The following is an 18,927-nucleotide window of genomic DNA, read 5'->3' as shown; positions in this document are numbered from 1 at the left end:
TATGGGCTAGGCTACATGAGGTGTAATACTAACCTTATTAAAACATATAGCCTATGGGCTACTAACCTTATTAAACATATAGGACTATGGGCTACTAACCTTATTAAACATATAGGACTATGGACTACTAACCTTATTAAAACATATAGGACTATGGGCTACTAACCTTATTAAACATATAGGACTATGGACTACTAACCTTATTAAAACATATAGGACTATGGGCTACTAACCTTATTAAACATATAGGACTATGGGCTACTAACCTTATTAAACATATAGGACTATGGACTACTAACCTTATTAAACATATAGGACTATGGGCTACTAACCTTATTAAACATATAGGACTATGGACTACTAACCTTATTAAAACATATAGGACTATGGGCTACTAACCTTATTAAACATATAGGACTATGGGCTACTAACCTTATTAAACATATAGGACTATGGGCTACTAACCTTATTAAACATATAGGACTATGGGCTACTAACCTTATTAAACATATAGGACTATGGGCTACTAACCTTATTAAACATATAGGACTATGGGCTACTAACCTTATTAAACATATAGGACTATGGACTACTAACCTTATTAAACATATAGGACTATGGGCTACTAACCTTATTAAACATATAGGACTATGGGCTAGGATACATGAGGTGTGCGACTATGATTCGAAAAAGTCGCATACAAAAGGGCATTGTTTCTTGCCTTATGCTGGGCATCATTCACAAGAGATAAAATGTAATTCACAAGTGGTAGGCTAATATTGTCACCCATCAGACTGTTCTTCATTTAATATTGTCTTGACATGTACAAAATAATATACAGTGGGGGAAAAAAGTATTTGATCCCCTGCTGATTTTGTACGTTTGCCCACTTACAAAGAAATGATCAGTCTATAATTTTAATGGTAGGTTTATTTGAACAGTGAGAGACAGAAAAATCCAGAAAAACGCATGTCAAAAATGTTAGAAAAGGATGTCCATTTTAATGAGGGAAATAAGCATTTGACCCCTCTGCAAAACATGACTTAGTACTTGGTGGCAAAACCCTTGTTGGCAATCACAGAGGTCAGACGTTTCTTGTAGTTGGCCACCAGGTTTGCACACATCTCAGGAGGGATTTTGTCCCACTCCTCTTTGGAGATCTTCTCCAAGTCATTAAGGTTTCGAGGCTGACGTTTGGCAACTCAAACCTTCAGCTCCCTCCACAGATTTTCTATGTGATTAAGGTCTGGAGACTGGCTAGGCCACTCCAGGACCTTAATGTGCTTCTTCTTGAGCCACTCCTTTGTTGCCTTGGCCGTGTGTTTTGGGTCATTGTCATGCTGGAATACCCATCCACGACCCATTTTCAATGCCCTGGCTGAGGGAAGGAGGTTCTCACCCAAGATTTGACGGTACATGGCCCCGTCCATCGTCCCTTTGATGCGGTGAAGTTGTTCTGTCCCCTTAGCAGAAAAACACCCCCAAAGCATAATGTTTCCACCTCCATGTTTGACGGTGGAGATGGTGTTCTTGGGGTCACAGGCAACATTCCTCCTCCTCCAAACACGGCGAGTTGAGTTGATGTCAAAGAGCTCCATTTTGGTCTCATCTGACCACAACACTTTCACCAGTTGTCCTCTGAATCATTCAGATGTTCATTGGCAAACTTCAGACGGGCATGTATATGTGCTTTCTTGAGCAGGGGGACCTTGCGGGCGCTGCAGGATTTCAGTCCTTCACGTCGTAGTGTGTTACCAATTGTTTTCTTGGTGACTATGGTCCCAGCTGCCATGAGATCATTGACAAGATCCTCCCGTGTAGTTCTGGGCTGATTCCTCACCGTTCTCATGATCATTGCAACTCCACGAGGTGAGATCTTGCATGGAGCCCCAGGCCGAGGGAGATTGATAGTTCTTTTGTGTTTCTTCCATTTGCGAATAATCGCACCAAATTTTGTCACCTTCTTACCAAGCTGCTTGGCGATGGTCTTGTAGCCCATTCCAGCCTTGTGTAGGTCTACAATCTTGTCCCTGACATCATTGGAGAGCTCTTTGGTCTTGGCCATGGTGGAGAGTTTGGAATCTGATTGATTGATTGCTTCTGTGGACATGTGTCTTTTTTACAAGTAACAAGCTGCGGTTAGGAGCACTCCCTTTAAGAGTGTGCTCCTAATCTCAGCTCATTACCTGTATAAAAGACACCTGGGAGCCAGAAATCTTTCTGATTGAGAGGGGGTCAAATACTTATTTCCCTCATTAAAATGCAAATCAATTTATAACATTCTTGACATGTGTTTTTCTGGATATTTTTGTTATTCTGTCTCTCACTGTTCAAATAAACCTACCATTAAAATTATAGACTGATCATTTCTTTATCAGTGGGCAAACGTACAAAATCAGCAGGGGATCAAATACTTTTTTCCCTCACTGTATGTGTGAAATGAGTTTTGATTTAGAATGGACCATTTTAATGTACCTGTATTGAAACAGGGGCAGCGGGAAAAAATACATGTAATCTATGCACTTAAATAGCAAATGGAGGATGTTTTCTCTTGGTTCATTTTCAGCCAGGTAGGCTATACTCCTGTTTTAAAGAGAAGCAATTTGCTTAATATTAGGAAAGTTGAGAAATAAATATAGTAGGCCTAGCCTATAGAAAGCTGATGAGATCCTCCTCTTTTTAATAGAGGCCATCACTCTGTTTTCTAGCGCAATTGCACAGCCTATAGAAATGTTGTGTAACATGAGCTCATGGGCTCTCATGAAGTGTTTGATTAGATTTTAGATAAAATTTGCTTTGATGTCAGAGTGATTATAGAGACAATAGAGTGCTGAGTACCATGCAGTTAGCTAGTTCGGTAGGCTAATAAGGACCATCAGCAGCATCAGAGCTTGGAGAAGACTAATTACCGTGACTAAACGGTTACGTGGAATTTGACTGGCGTCAGGACTCGTGACCGCCGGTGTGGCGGTAATACGGTCACCGTAACAGCCCTGGTCCTGACCAGACATAAACTTCTATATCCCTGGTAGATAGCAGTTTCCTGTAGTCCTGACCAGACATAACTATACAGCCTCCAACAGCCCTGGTCACACCTTTCCTCTTGGAAAACTATACAGCGATCGTCTCCTCTCCACCTCACCCCATCATCCCGTCTCCTCACCCCTCATACAGCCATACAGCCTCCACGATCATCTCCTTTCCACCTCACCCCATCTCACCTCTCCTCTCCACCTCACCCCACCCCATCTCACCTCTCCTCTCCACCTCACCTCACCCCATCTCACCTCTCCTCTCCACCTCACCCCATCTCACCTCTCCTCTCCACCTCACCCCATCTCACCTCTCCTCTCCACCTCACCCCATCTCACCTCTCCTCTCCACCTCACCCCATCTCACCTCTCCTCTCCACCTCACCTCACCTCACCCCATCTCACCTCTCCTCTCCACCTCACCCCATCTCACCTCTCCTCTCCATCTCACCTCTCCTCTCCACCTCACCCCATCTCACCTCTCCTCTCCACCTCACCCCATCTCACCTCTCCTCTCCACCTCACCCCATCTCACCTCTCCTCTCCTCCTCACCCCATCTCACCTCTCCTCTCCACCTCACCCCTCATACAGCCTCCAACAGCCATACAGGTGCCAGATAGCATGACTCAGCGATCAGTCAAAAAAAAAGAGAACCACTCAAAATAAACGTAAAGTTATGACTAGCTACTGTTCCCTGAAGGAGGGAAATGAGGTTCAACACACTATGGGGAGTCACACTCTCCCAACTTCTGTTGAATCTACAATCACTACTGACGAGGCCAATGACATCCACACCTCGCTGGAAGCCCCGCCTTCCACAGGTGATAAGATGGAGGCTCGGATTCATTCCTTAAATTTCTAAAAGATGGCGCCGTACTGCATGGCTGCCATTTTGCATACTGCAACCCAATTATTATTTAACTAAATGAATCCGCTAATATTTCTTATAACCATTATAACCGATCCGCAAGGCAATCAAAGAAGCGAAATGTCGTTATAGGGACAAAGTGGAGTCGCAATTCAACGGCTCAGACACGAGACCTATCTGGCAGGGTCTACAGGCAATTACGGACTACAAAAAAGAAAACCAGCCACGTCACGGACACCGACGTATTTCTTCCAGACAAACTAAACACCTTCTTTGCCCGCTTTGAGGATAATACAATGCCACCGACGTGGCCCGCTAACAAGGACTGCGGGCCCCCACTCTCCTTCTCTGAGCTAAACCACTCTGTACCATAACTGATGATATTAAAGTGACTTAGCCGTTCTGAGTGTATATCTGATTCTACTTTATAGATTTGTCTTCCCGAAGCTGGTGGAGCAGTGCAGCCAAGGTATAGTGAGTACGGTCATCTTCACTGGACTGACAGCAGAACAGAAGAACCCTCTCCTCCAAACCGTACAGCAGCTGATCCGGTCAGCCAATCCCAACGCTGTCTTCATCCTGGCAGAGAGAGGAGCTGTTACTAGGTAGATTAGACTAATGGAGTCTTAACTCATTTCTGTCTTAATCTTTCAGTAATTTTCATGGTTCCTTGCGTAACAATGCATCATTCTCTTCTATAGGAATGAGGATGTGAAGATGATTTTGTCTGAGAGCAGCTTCTCTGAGGCTCAGATGATGAGAGCACGCTACCTGCTCTACCCTGGCTGGTAAGATGATCTCTCCTTCTCCTCTCCCTCTCCCTCTCTCCTTCTCCTCTCCCTCTCTCCTCCACCTCTGTCTCTCTTATCCTTCCCCTCTCTCTCCTTCCCCTCTCCTCTCCTTCCCCTCTATCCTCTCCCCTCCAACTCTCTCTCCTTCCCCTCTCTCTCCTTCTCCCCTCTCTCCTCTCCCTCTCTCCTCTCCTTCTCCCCTCTCTCCTCTCCTTCTCCCCTCTCTCCTCTCCCTCTCTCCTCTCCTTCTCCCCTCTCTCCTCTCCTTCTCCCCTCTCTCCTCTCCTTCTCTCCTTTCCTTCTCTCCTCTCTCCTCTCCTTCTCTCCTTCTCCCCTCTCTCCTCTCCTTCTCTCCTCTCTCCTCTCCTTCTCCCCTCTCTCCTCTCCTTCTCTTCTCCTCTCCTTCTCTTCTCTCCTTCCCTCCTCTCTCCTCTCCTTCTCTCCTCTCTTTCTCTCCTCTCCTTATCTCCTCTCCTTATCTCCTCTCCATTTATTTGTTTTATATTTATTTGACCTACAGTGGCTTGGGAAAAGATTCACCCCCCTTGGCATTTTTCCTATTTTGTTGCCTTACAACCTGGAATAAAACATTTTGTGGGGTTTGTATCATTTGATTTACACAACACTTTGAAGATGCAAAATATGTTTTTTTGTGAAGGAAACATGAAATAATACCAAAAATACAGAAAACTTGAGCGTGCATAACTATTCACCCCCCCAAAGTCAATACTTTGTAGAGCCACCTTTTGCAGCAATTACAGCTGCAAGTCTCTTGGGGTATGTCTCTATAAGCTTGGCACATCTAGCCACTGGGATTTGTGCCCATTCTTCAAGACAAAACTGCTCCAGCTCCTTCAAGTTGGATGGGTTCCGTTGATGTACAGCAATCTTTAAGTCATACCACAGATTCTCAATTGGATTGAGGTCTGGGCTTTGACTAGGCCATTCCAAGACATTTAAATGTTTCCCCTTAAACCACTCAAGTGTTGCTTTAGCAGTATGCTTAGGGTCATTGTCCTGCTGGAAGGTGAACCTCCGTCCCAGTCTAAAATCTCTGGAAAGTTGAAACAAGTTTCCCTGAAGAATTTCTGTGTATTTAGCGCCATCCATCATTCCTTCAATTCTGACCAGTTTTCCAGTCCCTGCCGATGGAAAAACATCCCCACAGCATGGGATGGTATTCTCGGGGTGATGAGAGGTGTTGGGTTTGCGCCAGACTTAGCGTTTTCCTTGATTGCCAAAAAGCTCAATTTGTCTCATCTGACCAGAGTACCTTCTTCCATATGTTTGGGGAGTCTCCCTCGTTTGCTTATTTTTTTTTAACCCAACCCTGATCTGTACTTCTCCACAACTTTGTCCCTGACCTGTTTGGAGAGCTCCTTGGTCTTCATGGTGCCACTTGCTTGGTGGTGCCCCTTGCTTAGTGGTGTTGCAGACTCTGGGGCCTTTCAGAACAGGTGTATATATACTGAGATCATGTGACAGATCATGTGACACTTAAATTGCATACAGGCTGACTTTATTTAACTAATTATGTGACTTCTGAAGGTAATTGGTTGCACCAGATCTTATTTAGGGGCTTCATAGCAAAGGGAGCACGCACCACTTTTCCGTTTTTTATTTTTTAGAATTTATTGAAACAAGTCATTTTTTTTCATTTCACTTCACCAATTTGGACTATTTTGTGTATGTCCATTACATGAAATAAAAATAAAAATCCATTTAAATTACGCCAAGGGGAATGAATACTTTTGCAAGGCATTGTAGACATATTGCGATCTAGGTCTTTTTTCCAAATGTGCCCTGTATAATACAATATATACAGTGCATTCGGAAAGTATTCAGACCCCTTGACTTTTTCCGAAAAATGTACGTTACAGCCTTATTCTAAAATGTATACAATTATGTTTTCCTCATCTATCTACACACAATACCCCATAATGACAAAGCGAAAACAGGTTTTTCTAAATGTATTAAAAATAAAAAACAAACACCTTATTTACATAAGTATTCAGACCCTTTGCTATGAGACTAGAAATTGAGCTCAGGTGCATCCTGTTTCCGTTGATCATCCTTGAGATGTTTCTATGACTTGATTGGAGTCCACCTGTTGTATATACAATTGATTGGACATGATTTGATCATCCTTGTTTTGTAGGGTATTTCTTTTACCCCTTTTTCTCCCCAATTTCATGGTATCCAATTGGTAGTTACAGTCTTGTCCCATCGCTGCAACTCCCCTACGGACTCGGGAGAGGCGAAGGTCGAGAGCCATGCGTCCTCCAAAAACACGTGCCTGCTAAGTTGCACTTCTTCTTGACACACTGCTTGCTTAACCTGGAAGCCAGCCGCACCAATGTGTCGGGAAAAAGACACAGTACAGCTGGCGCCCGAAGTCAGCATGCATGCACCTGGCCTGCCACGTGAGTCGCTAGACCACGATGGGACAAGGACATCCCAGGCCGGCCAAACCCTTAGACCGCTGCGCCACTCGGGAGGTATTGATCATCCTTGAGATGTGTCTACAACTTGATTGGAGACCACCTGTGGTAGATTAAATTGATTGGACATGATATGGAAAGGCACACACCTGTATATATAAGGTCCCACAGTTGATAGTGCATGTCAGAGCAAAAACCAAACCATGAAGTCAAAGGAATTGTCCGTAGAGCTCAGAGACAGGATTGTTTCAAGACTCTTCCTAGAGCTGGCCACCCAGCCAAACTGAGCAATCGGGGGAGAAGAGCCTTTTTTATTTTTTTATTTGATTTATTTCACCTTTATTTAACCAGGTAGGCCAGTTGAGAACAAGTTCTCATTTACAACTGCGACCTGGCCAAGACAAAGCAAAGCAGTGCAACAAAAACAACAACACAGAGTTACACATAAACAAACGTACAGTCAATAACACAATAGAAAAATCTATGTACAGTGTGTGCAAATGTAGTAAGATTAGGGAGGTAAGGCAATAAATAGGCCATGGAGGTAAAATCATTTCAATGTAGCATTAACACTGGAGATAGATATGCAGATGATGGTGTGCAAGTAGAGATACTGGGGTGCAAAAGAGCAAAAAAACATAAATAAATATGGGGATGAGGTAGTTGGATGGGCTATTTACAGATGGGCTATTTACAGATGGGCTGTGTACAGGTACAGTGAGTAAGCTGCTCTGACAGCTGATGCTTAAAGTTAGAGAGGGATATATTAGTCTCCAGCTTCAGTGATTTTTGCAATTCGTTCCAGTCATTGGCAGCATAGAACTGGAAGGAAAGGCGGCCAAAGGAGGTGTTGGCTTTGGGGGTGACCAGTGAAATATACCTGCTGGAGCACGTGCTACGGGTGGGTGCTGCTATGGTGACCAGTGAGCTGAGATAAGGCGGGGCTTTTCCTAGCAAAGACTTATAGATGACCTGGAGCCAGTGGGTTTGGTGACGAAAATGAAGCGAGGACCAGCCAACGAGAGCATACAGGTCGCAGCGGTGGGTAGTATATGGGGCTTTGGTGACAAAACGGATGGCACTGTTCTAGCAGCAGCTGATCCTACAGTACAGTATTGTAGGAGTAATAAACTGTAACAGGCCACTACCAGCCTGGTTCCTCCTACTGTAACAGACCACTACCAGCCTGGTTCCTCCTACTGTAACAGACCACTACCAGCCTGGTTCCTCCTACTGTAACAGGCCACTACCAGCCTGGTTCCTCCTACTTTAACAGACCACTACCAGCCTGGTTCCTCCTACTGTAACAGACCACTACCAGCCTGGTTCCTCCTACTGTAACAGACCACTACCAGCCTGGTTCCTCCTACTGTAACAGACCACTACCAGACTGGTTCCTCCTACTGTAACAGACCACTACCAGCCTGGTTCCTCCTACTGTAACAGACCACTACCAGCCTGGTTCCTCCTACTGTAACAGACCACTACCAGCCTGGTTCCTCCTACTGTAACAGACCACTACCAGCCTGGTTCTTCCTACTGTAACAGACCACTACCAGCCTGGTTCCTCCTACTGTAACAGACCACTACCAGCCTGGTTCCTCCTACTGTAACAGACCACTACCAGCCTGGTTCCTCCTACTGTAACAGACCACTACCAGCCTGGTTCCTCCTACTGTAACAGACCACTACCAGCCTGGTTCCTCCTACTGTAACAGGTCACTACCAGCCTGGTTCCTCCTGGTTCCTCCTACTGTAACAGACCACTACCAGCCTGGTTCCTCCTACTGTAACAGACCACTACCAGTCTGGTTCCTCCTACTGTAACAGACCACTACCAGCCTGGTTCCTCCTACTGTAACAGACCACTACCAGCCTGGTTCCTCCTACTGTAACAGACCACTACCAGCCTGGTTCCTCCTACTGTAACAGGCCACTACCAGCCTGGTTCCTCCTACTGTAACAGACCACTACCAGTCTGGTTCCTCCTACTGTAACAGACCACTACCAGTCTGGTTCCTCCTACTGTAACAGGCCACTACACAGACTCGCTGGGCTCTCTACCTCTGGACCAGTCCATTTAGACAGCGTATGACACCTCAGTGGTCCGTTTGCCTCGTTAGAACTGGTTCTAACAGCAGTTTAGAATCACTGGGTATCTACTCTATGCAGCGTGCATGAATTCCCGTCACAAGGTTTGATGCCTGTGTGTATTTCAGGTGTAAAGGCCGGTTCAGCAGTGGCTGTGGGTCCCTGTCTCTGGTCCACCAGTATGTGATGTTTAACCTTCCCCTAGAGAGACCTCTGTTTCTCAAACACTGTAAAGGTAAGAACCCCCTCCCTAATAATTACATCAGTCAATCAAGTGGAACAAATAAATACCTTTCTCTTCTAATACTGAGAGCACCAAGAGACTGCAGTCTGAGTTGTCATGACTTGGCACATGTTCTTAAAAGATTTTCAGTACAGGTTATAGAATTGGAATGATTTAATTATATCAAATCAAATTTTTGAAATCTAATTGTATTTGTCACGTGCCCGAATACAGCAGGTGTAGACCTTACTGTGAAATGTTTACTTACAAGCCCTTTACCAACAATGCAGAGGTCAAAATTAAGAAAGAAAATAATTTTTCGAAAAATAAGGAAATAGTAGCACAAGTCAATAACAACAATGAGACCATAGACTAAATGAACCAGTCCTACCATGTCAATAACAACAATGAGACCATAGACTAGATGAACCAGTCCTACCATGTCAATAACAACAATGAGACCAGATGAACCAGTCCTACCATGTCAATAACAACAATGAGACCAGATGAACCAGCCCTACCATGTCAATAACAATGAGACCATAGACTAGATGAACCAGTCCTACCATGTCAATGTGCAGGGGTACCAGGTAGTCGAGGTAATAGAGAGAGTCGGCATAGATAATAAACAGAGTAGCAACATGTGTGAAAGTCTGTCTGTGTTGTCAATATGCGTATGTAGTGTGTGTGTAGTGTGTGTGTGTGTGTGTGTGTGTGTAGTGTGTGTGTGTGTGTGTGTGTGTGTGTGTGTGTGTGTGTGTGTGTGTGTGTGTGTGTGCGTATGTAGTGTGTGTGTGTGTGTGAGCGTATGTAGTGTGTGTGTGTGAGCGTATGTAGTGTGTGTGAGTGTGCGTATGTAGTGTGTGTGTGAGTGTGCGTATGTAGTGTGTGTGTGAGTGTGCGTATGTAGTGTGTGTGTGAGTGTGCGTATGTAGTGTGTGTGTGAGTGTGCGTATGTAGTGTGTGTGTGAGTGTGCGTATGTAATGTGTGTGTGTGTGTGTGGTGTGTGTGAGTGTGCGTATGTAGTGTGTGTGTGAGTGGGTGGTGTGTGTGAGTGTGCGTATGTAATGTGTGTGTGTGTGTGTGTGTGTGGTGTGTGTGTGTGTGCGTATGTAGTGTGTGTGTGAGTGTGCGTATGTAGTGTGTGTGTGAGTGTGCGTATGTAGTGTGTGTGTGAGTGTGCGTATGTAGTGTGCGTGTGAGTGGGCGTATGTAGTGTGCGTATGTAGTGTGTGTGTGAGTGTGCGTATGTAGTGTGAGTGTGTGTAGTGTGTGTGAGTGAGCATATGTAGTGTGTGTGAGCGTATGTAGTGTGTGTGTGTATGTAGTGTGTGTGAGTGTGAGTGTGCGTATGTAGTGTGTGTGTGAGTGTGCGTATGTAGTGTGTGTGTGTGTGTGTGTGAGCGTATGTAGTGTGTGTGTGAGCGTATGTAGTGTGTGTGAGTGTATGTAGTGTGTGTGTGTATGTAGTGTGTGTGTGAGTGTATGTATTGTGTGTGTGTGAGTATGTAGTGTGTGTGAGCGTATGTAGTGTGTGTGTGTGTGAGTGTATGTAGTGTGTGTGTGTATGTAGTGTGAGTGTATGTATTGTGTGTGTGAGTATGTAGTGTGTGTGAGTATGTGTGTGTGTGTGTGTGTGTGTGTGTGTGTGTGTGTGTGTGTGTGTGTGTGTGTGTGTGTGTGTGTGTGAGTATGTAGTGTGTGTGTGTGTGAGTATGTGAGCGTATGTAGTGTGTGTGAGCGTATGTGTGTGTGTGTGTGTGTGTGTGTGTGTGTGTGTGTGTGTGTGAGGTAGTGTGTGTGTGAGGTAGTGTGTGTGTGTGTATGTATTGTGTGTGTGAGGTAGTGTGTGTGTGTGTATGTAGTGTGTGTGTGTGTGTATGTAGTGTGTGTGTGTATGTAGTGTGTGTGTGTATGTAGTGTGTGTGTGTGTGTGTGTGAGTATGTAATGTGTGTGTGTGTATGTAGTGTGTGTGTGTGTATGTAGTGTGTGTGTGTATGTAGTGTGTGTGTGTATGTAGTGTGTGTGTGTGTATGTAGTGTGTGTGTGTGTGTATGTAGTGTGTGTGTGTATGTAGTGTGTGTGTGTGTATGTATTGTGTGTGAGTATGTAGTGTGTGTGTGTGTGTGTGTGAGTATGTAGTGTCTGTGTGTGAGTATGTAGTGTGTGTGTGTGAGTGTATGTATTGTGAATGTGTGAGTGTATGTAGTGTGTGTGTGTATGTAGTGTGTGTGAGTGTATGTAGTGTGTGTGTGTGTGAGTGTATGTATGTATTGTGAGTGTATGTAGTGTGTGTGTGAGTGTATGTAGTGTGTGTGTGTGTATGTAGTGTGTGTGAGTGTATGTAGTGTGTGTGTGAGTGTATGTATGTATTGTGAGTGTATGTAGTGTGTGTGTATGTAGTGTGTAGTGTATGTAGTGTGTGTGTAGTGTGTGTATGTAGTGTGTGTAGTGTATGTAGTGTATGTATTGTGAGTGTATGTGGTGTGTGTGTGTGTGTGTGTGTGTGTGTGTGTGTGTGTGTGTGTGTGTGTGTGTGTGTGTGTGTGTGTGTGTGTGTGTGTGTGTGTCAGGGCGCATAGAGCCAGTGCAAGAATGTAATTTAATAAAAACAGGGGTCAATGTTAGCAGTCAGAGTAGCCATTAACTGTTCAGCAGTGTAACGGTTTGGGGGTAGCAGCTGTTAAGGAGCCTTTTGGTCCTAGACTTGGTGCTCCGGTACCGCTTGCGGTGCGGTAGCAGAGAAAACAGTTTATGACTTGGGTGACTGGAGTCTTTGACAATTTTTAGGGTCTTCCTCTGACACCGCCTGGTATAGAGGTCCTGGATGGCAGGAAGCTTGGCCCCAGTGATGTACTGGGCCGTACGCACTACCCTCTGTAGTGCCTTACGGTCAGATTCCAAAGCAGTTATCATACCAGGCGGTGATGCAACCAGTCAGGATGCTCTCAATGGTGCAGCTGTAGAACTTTTTGAGGATCTATATAAATGTACAGTACAATGCTTAACCATGTATATTAGACAATAGAATATTTTTATACAGTTGAATATCCTACCAGTCTCTCTCTGCCCCCTAGCCTTCAAGTCAGCTCTGAGACCAAACCCTTTCAGAGGAAACGTCTACAACATCTGTGGGAAGGTCCTCTTCTCTGGTAGGGTTTCTCTGTTCTTCTCACTCACTGACAATATACACAACATCACTCTGGTACAATGACAGTGGTGATTGAGTAGAAATGTTTAGCTGTACTACTTATCAATAATCATACAAGTATTATTTCTTCTGCCTCGTGTTGTAATACCAAAATGAATGTCAACATTTTAACCTGTACTTGCACTCCCCAGTTGTGAGTATTATTAGATAAAGGTTTGTCCTCAAGGCAGGCAGCACCAGCTGATGGTAGGAAACTGAGCTCCTTCACTCTCCACTGGTTTAGTTTGGTTGAGTAGTTTCTCCTCACTTTATTCATGCAGACGTTTATGTGACGTTGTTGAATGAGGAGAGAGTGCAGAGTGACGAGAGTGCAGAGTGACGAGAGGGCAGAGTGACGAGAGTGCAGAGTGACGAGAGTGCAGAGTGACGAGAGTGCAGAGTGACGAGAGTGCAGAGTGACGAGAGTGCAGAGTGACGAGAGGGCAGAGTGACGAGAGGGCAGAGTGACGTGAGTGCAGAGTGACGAGAGGGTGCAGAATGAGGAGAGAGCAGAATGAGGAGAGAGCAGAATGAGGAGAGTGTGCAGAATGAGGAGAGAGTGCAGAATGAGGAGAGAGTGCAGAATGAGGAGAGAGGGCAGAATGAGGAGAGAGTGCAGAATGAGGAGAGTGTGCAGAATGAGGAGAGTGTGCAGAATGAGGAGAGAGGGCAGAATGAGGAGAGAGTGCAGAATGAGAAGAGAGCAGAATGAGGAGAGTGTGCAGAATGAGGAGAGAGTGCAGAATGAGGAGAGAGGGCAGAATGAGGAGAGAGTGTGCAGAATGAGGAGAGTGTGCAGAATGAGGAGAGAGGGCAGAATGAGGAGAGAGGGCAGCATGAGGAGAGTGTGCAGAATGAGGAGAGTGTGCAGCATGAGGAGAGTGTGCAGAATGAGGAGAGTGTGCAGAATGAGGAGAGTGTGCAGAATGAGGAGAGAGGGCAGAATGAGGAGAGTGTGCAGAATGAGGAGAGTGTGCAGAATGAGGAGAGAGGGCAGCATGAGGAGAGAGGGCAGAATGAGGAGAGAGGGCAGCATGAGGAGAGAGTGCAGCATGAGGAGAGAGTGCAGCATGAGGAGAGAGTGCAGAATGAGGAGAGGGCAGAATGAGGAGAGAGTGCAGAATGAGGAGAGTGTGCAGAATGAGGAGAGTGTGCAGAATGAGGAGAGAGGGCAGAATGAGGAGAGAGTGCAGAATGAGGAGAGTGTGCAGAATGAGGAGAGTGTGCAGAATGAGGAGAGAGTGCAGAATGAGGAGAGAGGGCAGAATGAGGAGAGAGTGTGCAGAATGAGGAGAGTGTGCAGAATGAGGAGAGAGGGCAGCATGAGGAGAGAGGGCAGAATGAGGAGAGAGGGCAGCATGAGGAGAGAGTGCAGCATGAGGAGAGAGTGCAGCATGAGGAGAGAGTGCAGAATGAGGAGAGGGCAGAATGAGGAGAGAGTGCAGAATGAGGAGAGTGTGCAGAATGAGGAGAGTGTGCAGAATGAGGAGAGTGTGCAGAATGAGGAGAGAGGGCAGAATGAGGAGAGAGTGCAGCATGAGGAGAGAGTGCAGCATGAGGAGAGAGTGCAGCATGAGGAGAGTGCAGAATGAGGAGAGAGTGCAGAATGAGGAGAGAGTGCAGAATGAGGAGAGAGTGCAGAATGAGGAGAGAGGGCAGCATGAGGAGAGAGGGCAGAATGAGGAGAGAGTGCAGAATGAGGAGAGTGCAGAGTGAGGAGAGAGTGCAGCATGAGGAGAGAGTGCAGCATGAGGAGAGGGCAGCATGAGGAGAGAGTGCAGAATGAGGAGAGAGTGCAGAATGAGGAGAGGGCAGAATGAGGAGAGAGGGCAGAATGAGGAGAGAGTGCAGAATGAGGAGAGAGTGCAGAATGAGGAGAGAGTGCAGAATGAGGAGAGAGTGCAGAATGAGGAGAGAGGGCAGCATGAGGAGAGAGGGCAGAATGAGGAGAGAGTGCAGAATGAGGAGAGAGTGCAGAATGAGGAGAGTGCAGAGTGACGAGAGAGTGCAGAATGAGGAGAGAGTGCAGAATGAGGAGAGAGTGCAGAATGAGGAGAGGGCAGAATGAGGAGAGGGCAGAATGAGGAGAGAGTGCAGAATGAGGAGAGAGTGCAGAATGAGGAGAGAGTGCAGCATGAGGAGAGAGTGCAGCATGAGGAGAGAGTGCAGCATGAGGAGAGAGTGCAGCATGAGGAGAGAGTGCAGCATGAGGAGAGAGTGCAGAATGAGGAGAGAGTGCAGAATGAGGAGAGAGGGCAGCATGAGGAGAGAGTGCAGCATGAGGAGAGAGTGCAGCATGAGGAGAGGGCAGAATGAGGAGAGAGTGCAGAATGAGGAGAGAGTACAGAATGAGGAGAGGGCAGAATGAGGAGAGAGGGCAGAATGAGGAGAGAGTGCAGAATGAGGAGAGAGTGCAGAATGAGGAGAGAGTGCAGAATGAGGAGAGTGCAGAATGAGGAGAGGGCAGAATGAGGAGAGGGCAGAATGAGGAGAGGGCAGAATGAGGAGAGAGTGCAGAATGAGGAGAGAGTGCAGAATGAGGAGAGGGCAGAATGAGGAGAGAGTGCAGCATGAGGAGAGAGTGCAGCATGAGGAGAGAGTGCAGCATGAGGAGAGAGTGCAGCATGAGGAGAGAGTGCAGAATGAGGAGAGAGTGCAGCATGAGGAGAGAGTGCAGCATGAGGAGAGAGTGCAGAATGAGGAGAGGGCAGAATGAGGAGAGTGTGCAGCATGAGGAGAGAGTGCAGAATGAGGAGAGGGCAGAATGAGGAGAGAGTGCAGAATGAGGAGAGAGTGCAGAATGAGGAGAGGGCAGAATGAGGAGAGAGTGCAGCATGAGGAGAGAGTGCAGCATGAGGAGAGAGTGCAGAATGAGGAGAGGGCAGAATGAGGAGAGAGTGCAGAATGAGGAGAGTGTGCAGAATGAGGAGAGTGTGCAGAATGAGGAGAGTGTGCAGAATGAGGAGAGAGGGCAGAATGAGGAGAGAGTGCAGCATGAGGAGAGAGTGCAGCATGAGGAGAGAGTGCAGCATGAGGAGAGTGCAGAATGAGGAGAGAGTGCAGAATGAGGAGAGAGTGCAGAATGAGGAGAGAGTGCAGAATGAGGAGAGAGGGCAGCATGAGGAGAGAGGGCAGAATGAGGAGAGAGTGCAGAATGAGGAGAGTGCAGAGTGAGGAGAGAGTGCAGCATGAGGAGAGAGTGCAGCATGAGGAGAGGGCAGCATGAGGAGAGAGTGCAGAATGAGGAGAGAGTGCAGAATGAGGAGAGGGCAGAATGAGGAGAGAGGGCAGAATGAGGAGAGAGTGCAGAATGAGGAGAGAGTGCAGAATGAGGAGAGAGTGCAGAATGAGGAGAGAGTGCAGAATGAGGAGAGAGGGCAGCATGAGGAGAGAGGGCAGAATGAGGAGAGAGTGCAGAATGAGGAGAGAGTGCAGAATGAGGAGAGTGCAGAGTGACGAGAGAGTGCAGAATGAGGAGAGAGTGCAGAATGAGGAGAGAGTGCAGAATGAGGAGAGGGCAGAATGAGGAGAGGGCAGAATGAGGAGAGGGCAGAATGAGGAGAGAGTGCAGAATGAGGAGAGAGTGCAGAATGAGGAGAGAGTGCAGCATGAGGAGAGAGTGCAGCATGAGGAGAGAGTGCAGCATGAGGAGAGAGTGCAGCATGAGGAGAGAGTGCAGCATGAGGAGAGAGTGCAGAATGAGGAGAGAGTGCAGAATGAGGAGAGAGGGCAGCATGAGGAGAGAGTGCAGCATGAGGAGAGAGTGCAGCATGAGGAGAGGGCAGAATGAGGAGAGAGTGCAGAATGAGGAGAGAGTACAGAATGAGGAGAGGGCAGAATGAGGAGAGAGGGCAGAATGAGGAGAGAGTGCAGAATGAGGAGAGAGTGCAGAATGAGGAGAGAGTGCAGAATGAGGAGAGTGCAGAATGAGGAGAGGGCAGAATGAGGAGAGGGCAGAATGAGGAGAGGGCAGAATGAGGAGAGAGTGCAGAATGAGGAGAGAGTGCAGAATGAGGAGAGGGCAGAATGAGGAGAGAGTGCAGCATGAGGAGAGAGTGCAGCATGAGGAGAGAGTGCAGCATGAGGAGAGAGTGCAGCATGAGGAGAGAGTGCAGAATGAGGAGAGAGTGCAGCATGAGGAGAGAGTGCAGCATGAGGAGAGAGTGCAGAATGAGGAGAGGGCAGAATGAGGAGAGTGTGCAGCATGAGGAGAGAGTGCAGAATGAGGAGAGGGCAGAATGAGGAGAGAGTGCAGAATGAGGAGAGAGTGCAGAATGAGGAGAGGGCAGAATGAGGAGAGAGTGCAGCATGAGGAGAGAGTGCAGCATGAGGAGAGAGTGCAGAATGAGGAGAGGGCAGATGTTTGTGGATGTTGAATGATGCTGGAGCTGGTGGTCCTTGGCGTGTTCCTTTCTAGTTTCTGTGAATTTTAAGTTACCGTCCATTGAATTAAACTAGTTGCATTGATTTAGTTTATTTGTGTCTTCTATTAAATGTTCCATGTTGTTTGAGTCATTCTGGAGTTGAATCATGGATAGATGGATGTTGTAGCACTGAACCCCTCCTCATCCTCAGCATGCTGTTTGGTATATGTAGCTGCCACAGTGGTAGGTCCATCAGACCAGTCATTAGGACCATCAGACAAGGTCAGTGAGATGCTGCGATATCTCCATGTTCTTCTCCAGACTCTGAGAGGATGATGGAGGTGAGCTTCAACACTGTGAGTGGGAACCTCCGTATCACCCAGCAGCCCTTGGGGGACAGCCACCAGGGAGACCAGGAGCCCTCGGGATCCTTCCTGCAGTTCCATGGAGTGGGACTGACACAGGAGGCCCTGAAGGACTGGCTGAGGCTATGTGTTAAACAGGTACAACACTGACTGACCAACTACTGGAACTCACAGCTCATCTAACTGACCAACTACTGGAACTCACAGCTCATCTAACTGGCCACCTAACTGGCCATCTAACTGGCCATCTAACTGGCCATCTAACTGGCCATCTAACTGACCAACTACTGGAACTCACAGCTCATCTAACTGGCCAACTAACTGGCCATCTAACTGACCATCTAACTGACCATCTAACTGACCATCTAACTGACCAACTACTGGAACTCACAGCTCATCTAACTGGCCATCTAACTGACCATCTAACTGACCATCTAACTGACCAACTACTGGAACTCACAGCTCATCTAACTGGCCATCTAACTGGCCATCTAACTGACCATCTAACTGACCATCTAACTGACCATCTAACTGACCAACTACTGGAACTCACAGCTCATCTAACTGGCCAACTAACTGGCCATCTAACTGACCATCTAACTGACCATCTAACTGACCATCTGACCATCTAACTGACCAACTACTGGAACTCACAGCTCATCTAACTGGCCATCTAACTGGCCATCTAACTGACCATCTAACTGACCATCTAACTGACCATCTAACTGACCAACTACTGGAACTCACAGCTCATCTAACTGGCCAACTAACTGGCCATCTAACTGACCATCTAACTGACCATCTAACTGACCATCTGACCATCTAACTGACCAACTACTGGAACTCACAGCTCATCTAACTGGCCATCTAACTGGCCATCTAACTGACCATCTAACTGACCATCTAACTGACCATCTAACTGACCAACTACTGGAACTCACAGCTCATCTAACTGGCCATCTAACTGACCATCTAACTGACCATCTAACTGACCAACTACTGGAACTCACAGCTCATCTAACTGGCCATCTAACTGACCATCTGACCATCTATCTGACCATCTAACTGACCATTTAACTGACCATCTAACTGACCATTTAACTGACCATCTAACTGACCAACTACTGGAACTCACAACTCATCTAACTGACCATCTAACTGACCAACTACTGGAACTCACAGCTCATCTAACTGACCATCTGACCATCTAACTGACCATCTAACTGACCATCTAACTGGCCATCTGACCATCTAACTGACCATCTAACTGGCCATCTGACCATCTAACTGACCATCTAACTGACCATCTAACTGACCACCTAACTGACCATCTAACTGACCATCTAACTGGCCATCTGACTGACCAACTACTGGAACTCACAACTCATCTAACTGACCACCTAACTGGCCATCTAACTGACCATCTAACTGGCCATCTAACTGACCATTTAACTGACCATCTAACTGACCAACTACTGGAACTCACAACTCATCTAACTGACCATCTAACTGACCATCTAACTGACCAACTACTGGAACTCACAGCTCATCTAACTGAC

General features: G+C 46.6%; 1 protein-coding gene across 2 annotated transcripts in view; it reads left to right on the top strand.

Moving 5' to 3' along the window:
- Window positions 1-18,927, top strand: part of dnaaf9 (dynein axonemal assembly factor 9) — a 100,522-nt gene that overhangs the window by 70,661 nt on the left and 10,934 nt on the right. For both annotated transcript variants that reach the window (XM_029712596.1, XM_029712595.1), the window contains 5 exons: window positions 4,333-4,506; window positions 4,603-4,689; window positions 9,353-9,459; window positions 12,527-12,601; window positions 17,325-17,506. In XM_029712596.1, the coding sequence (XP_029568456.1) occupies window positions 4,333-4,506; window positions 4,603-4,689; window positions 9,353-9,459; window positions 12,527-12,601; window positions 17,325-17,506 (625 nt within the window). The remainder of the gene's footprint in view (window positions 1-4,332; window positions 4,507-4,602; window positions 4,690-9,352; window positions 9,460-12,526; window positions 12,602-17,324; window positions 17,507-18,927) is intronic.

This window comes from Salmo trutta, chromosome 25, assembly GCF_901001165.1.
Source record: "Salmo trutta chromosome 25, fSalTru1.1, whole genome shotgun sequence".
NCBI classification, from domain to species: Eukaryota; Metazoa; Chordata; class Actinopteri; order Salmoniformes; family Salmonidae; genus Salmo; species Salmo trutta.
Note: the sequence above shows the minus strand (reverse complement) of the source record. Positions and strands in the feature narration are given on the sequence as shown.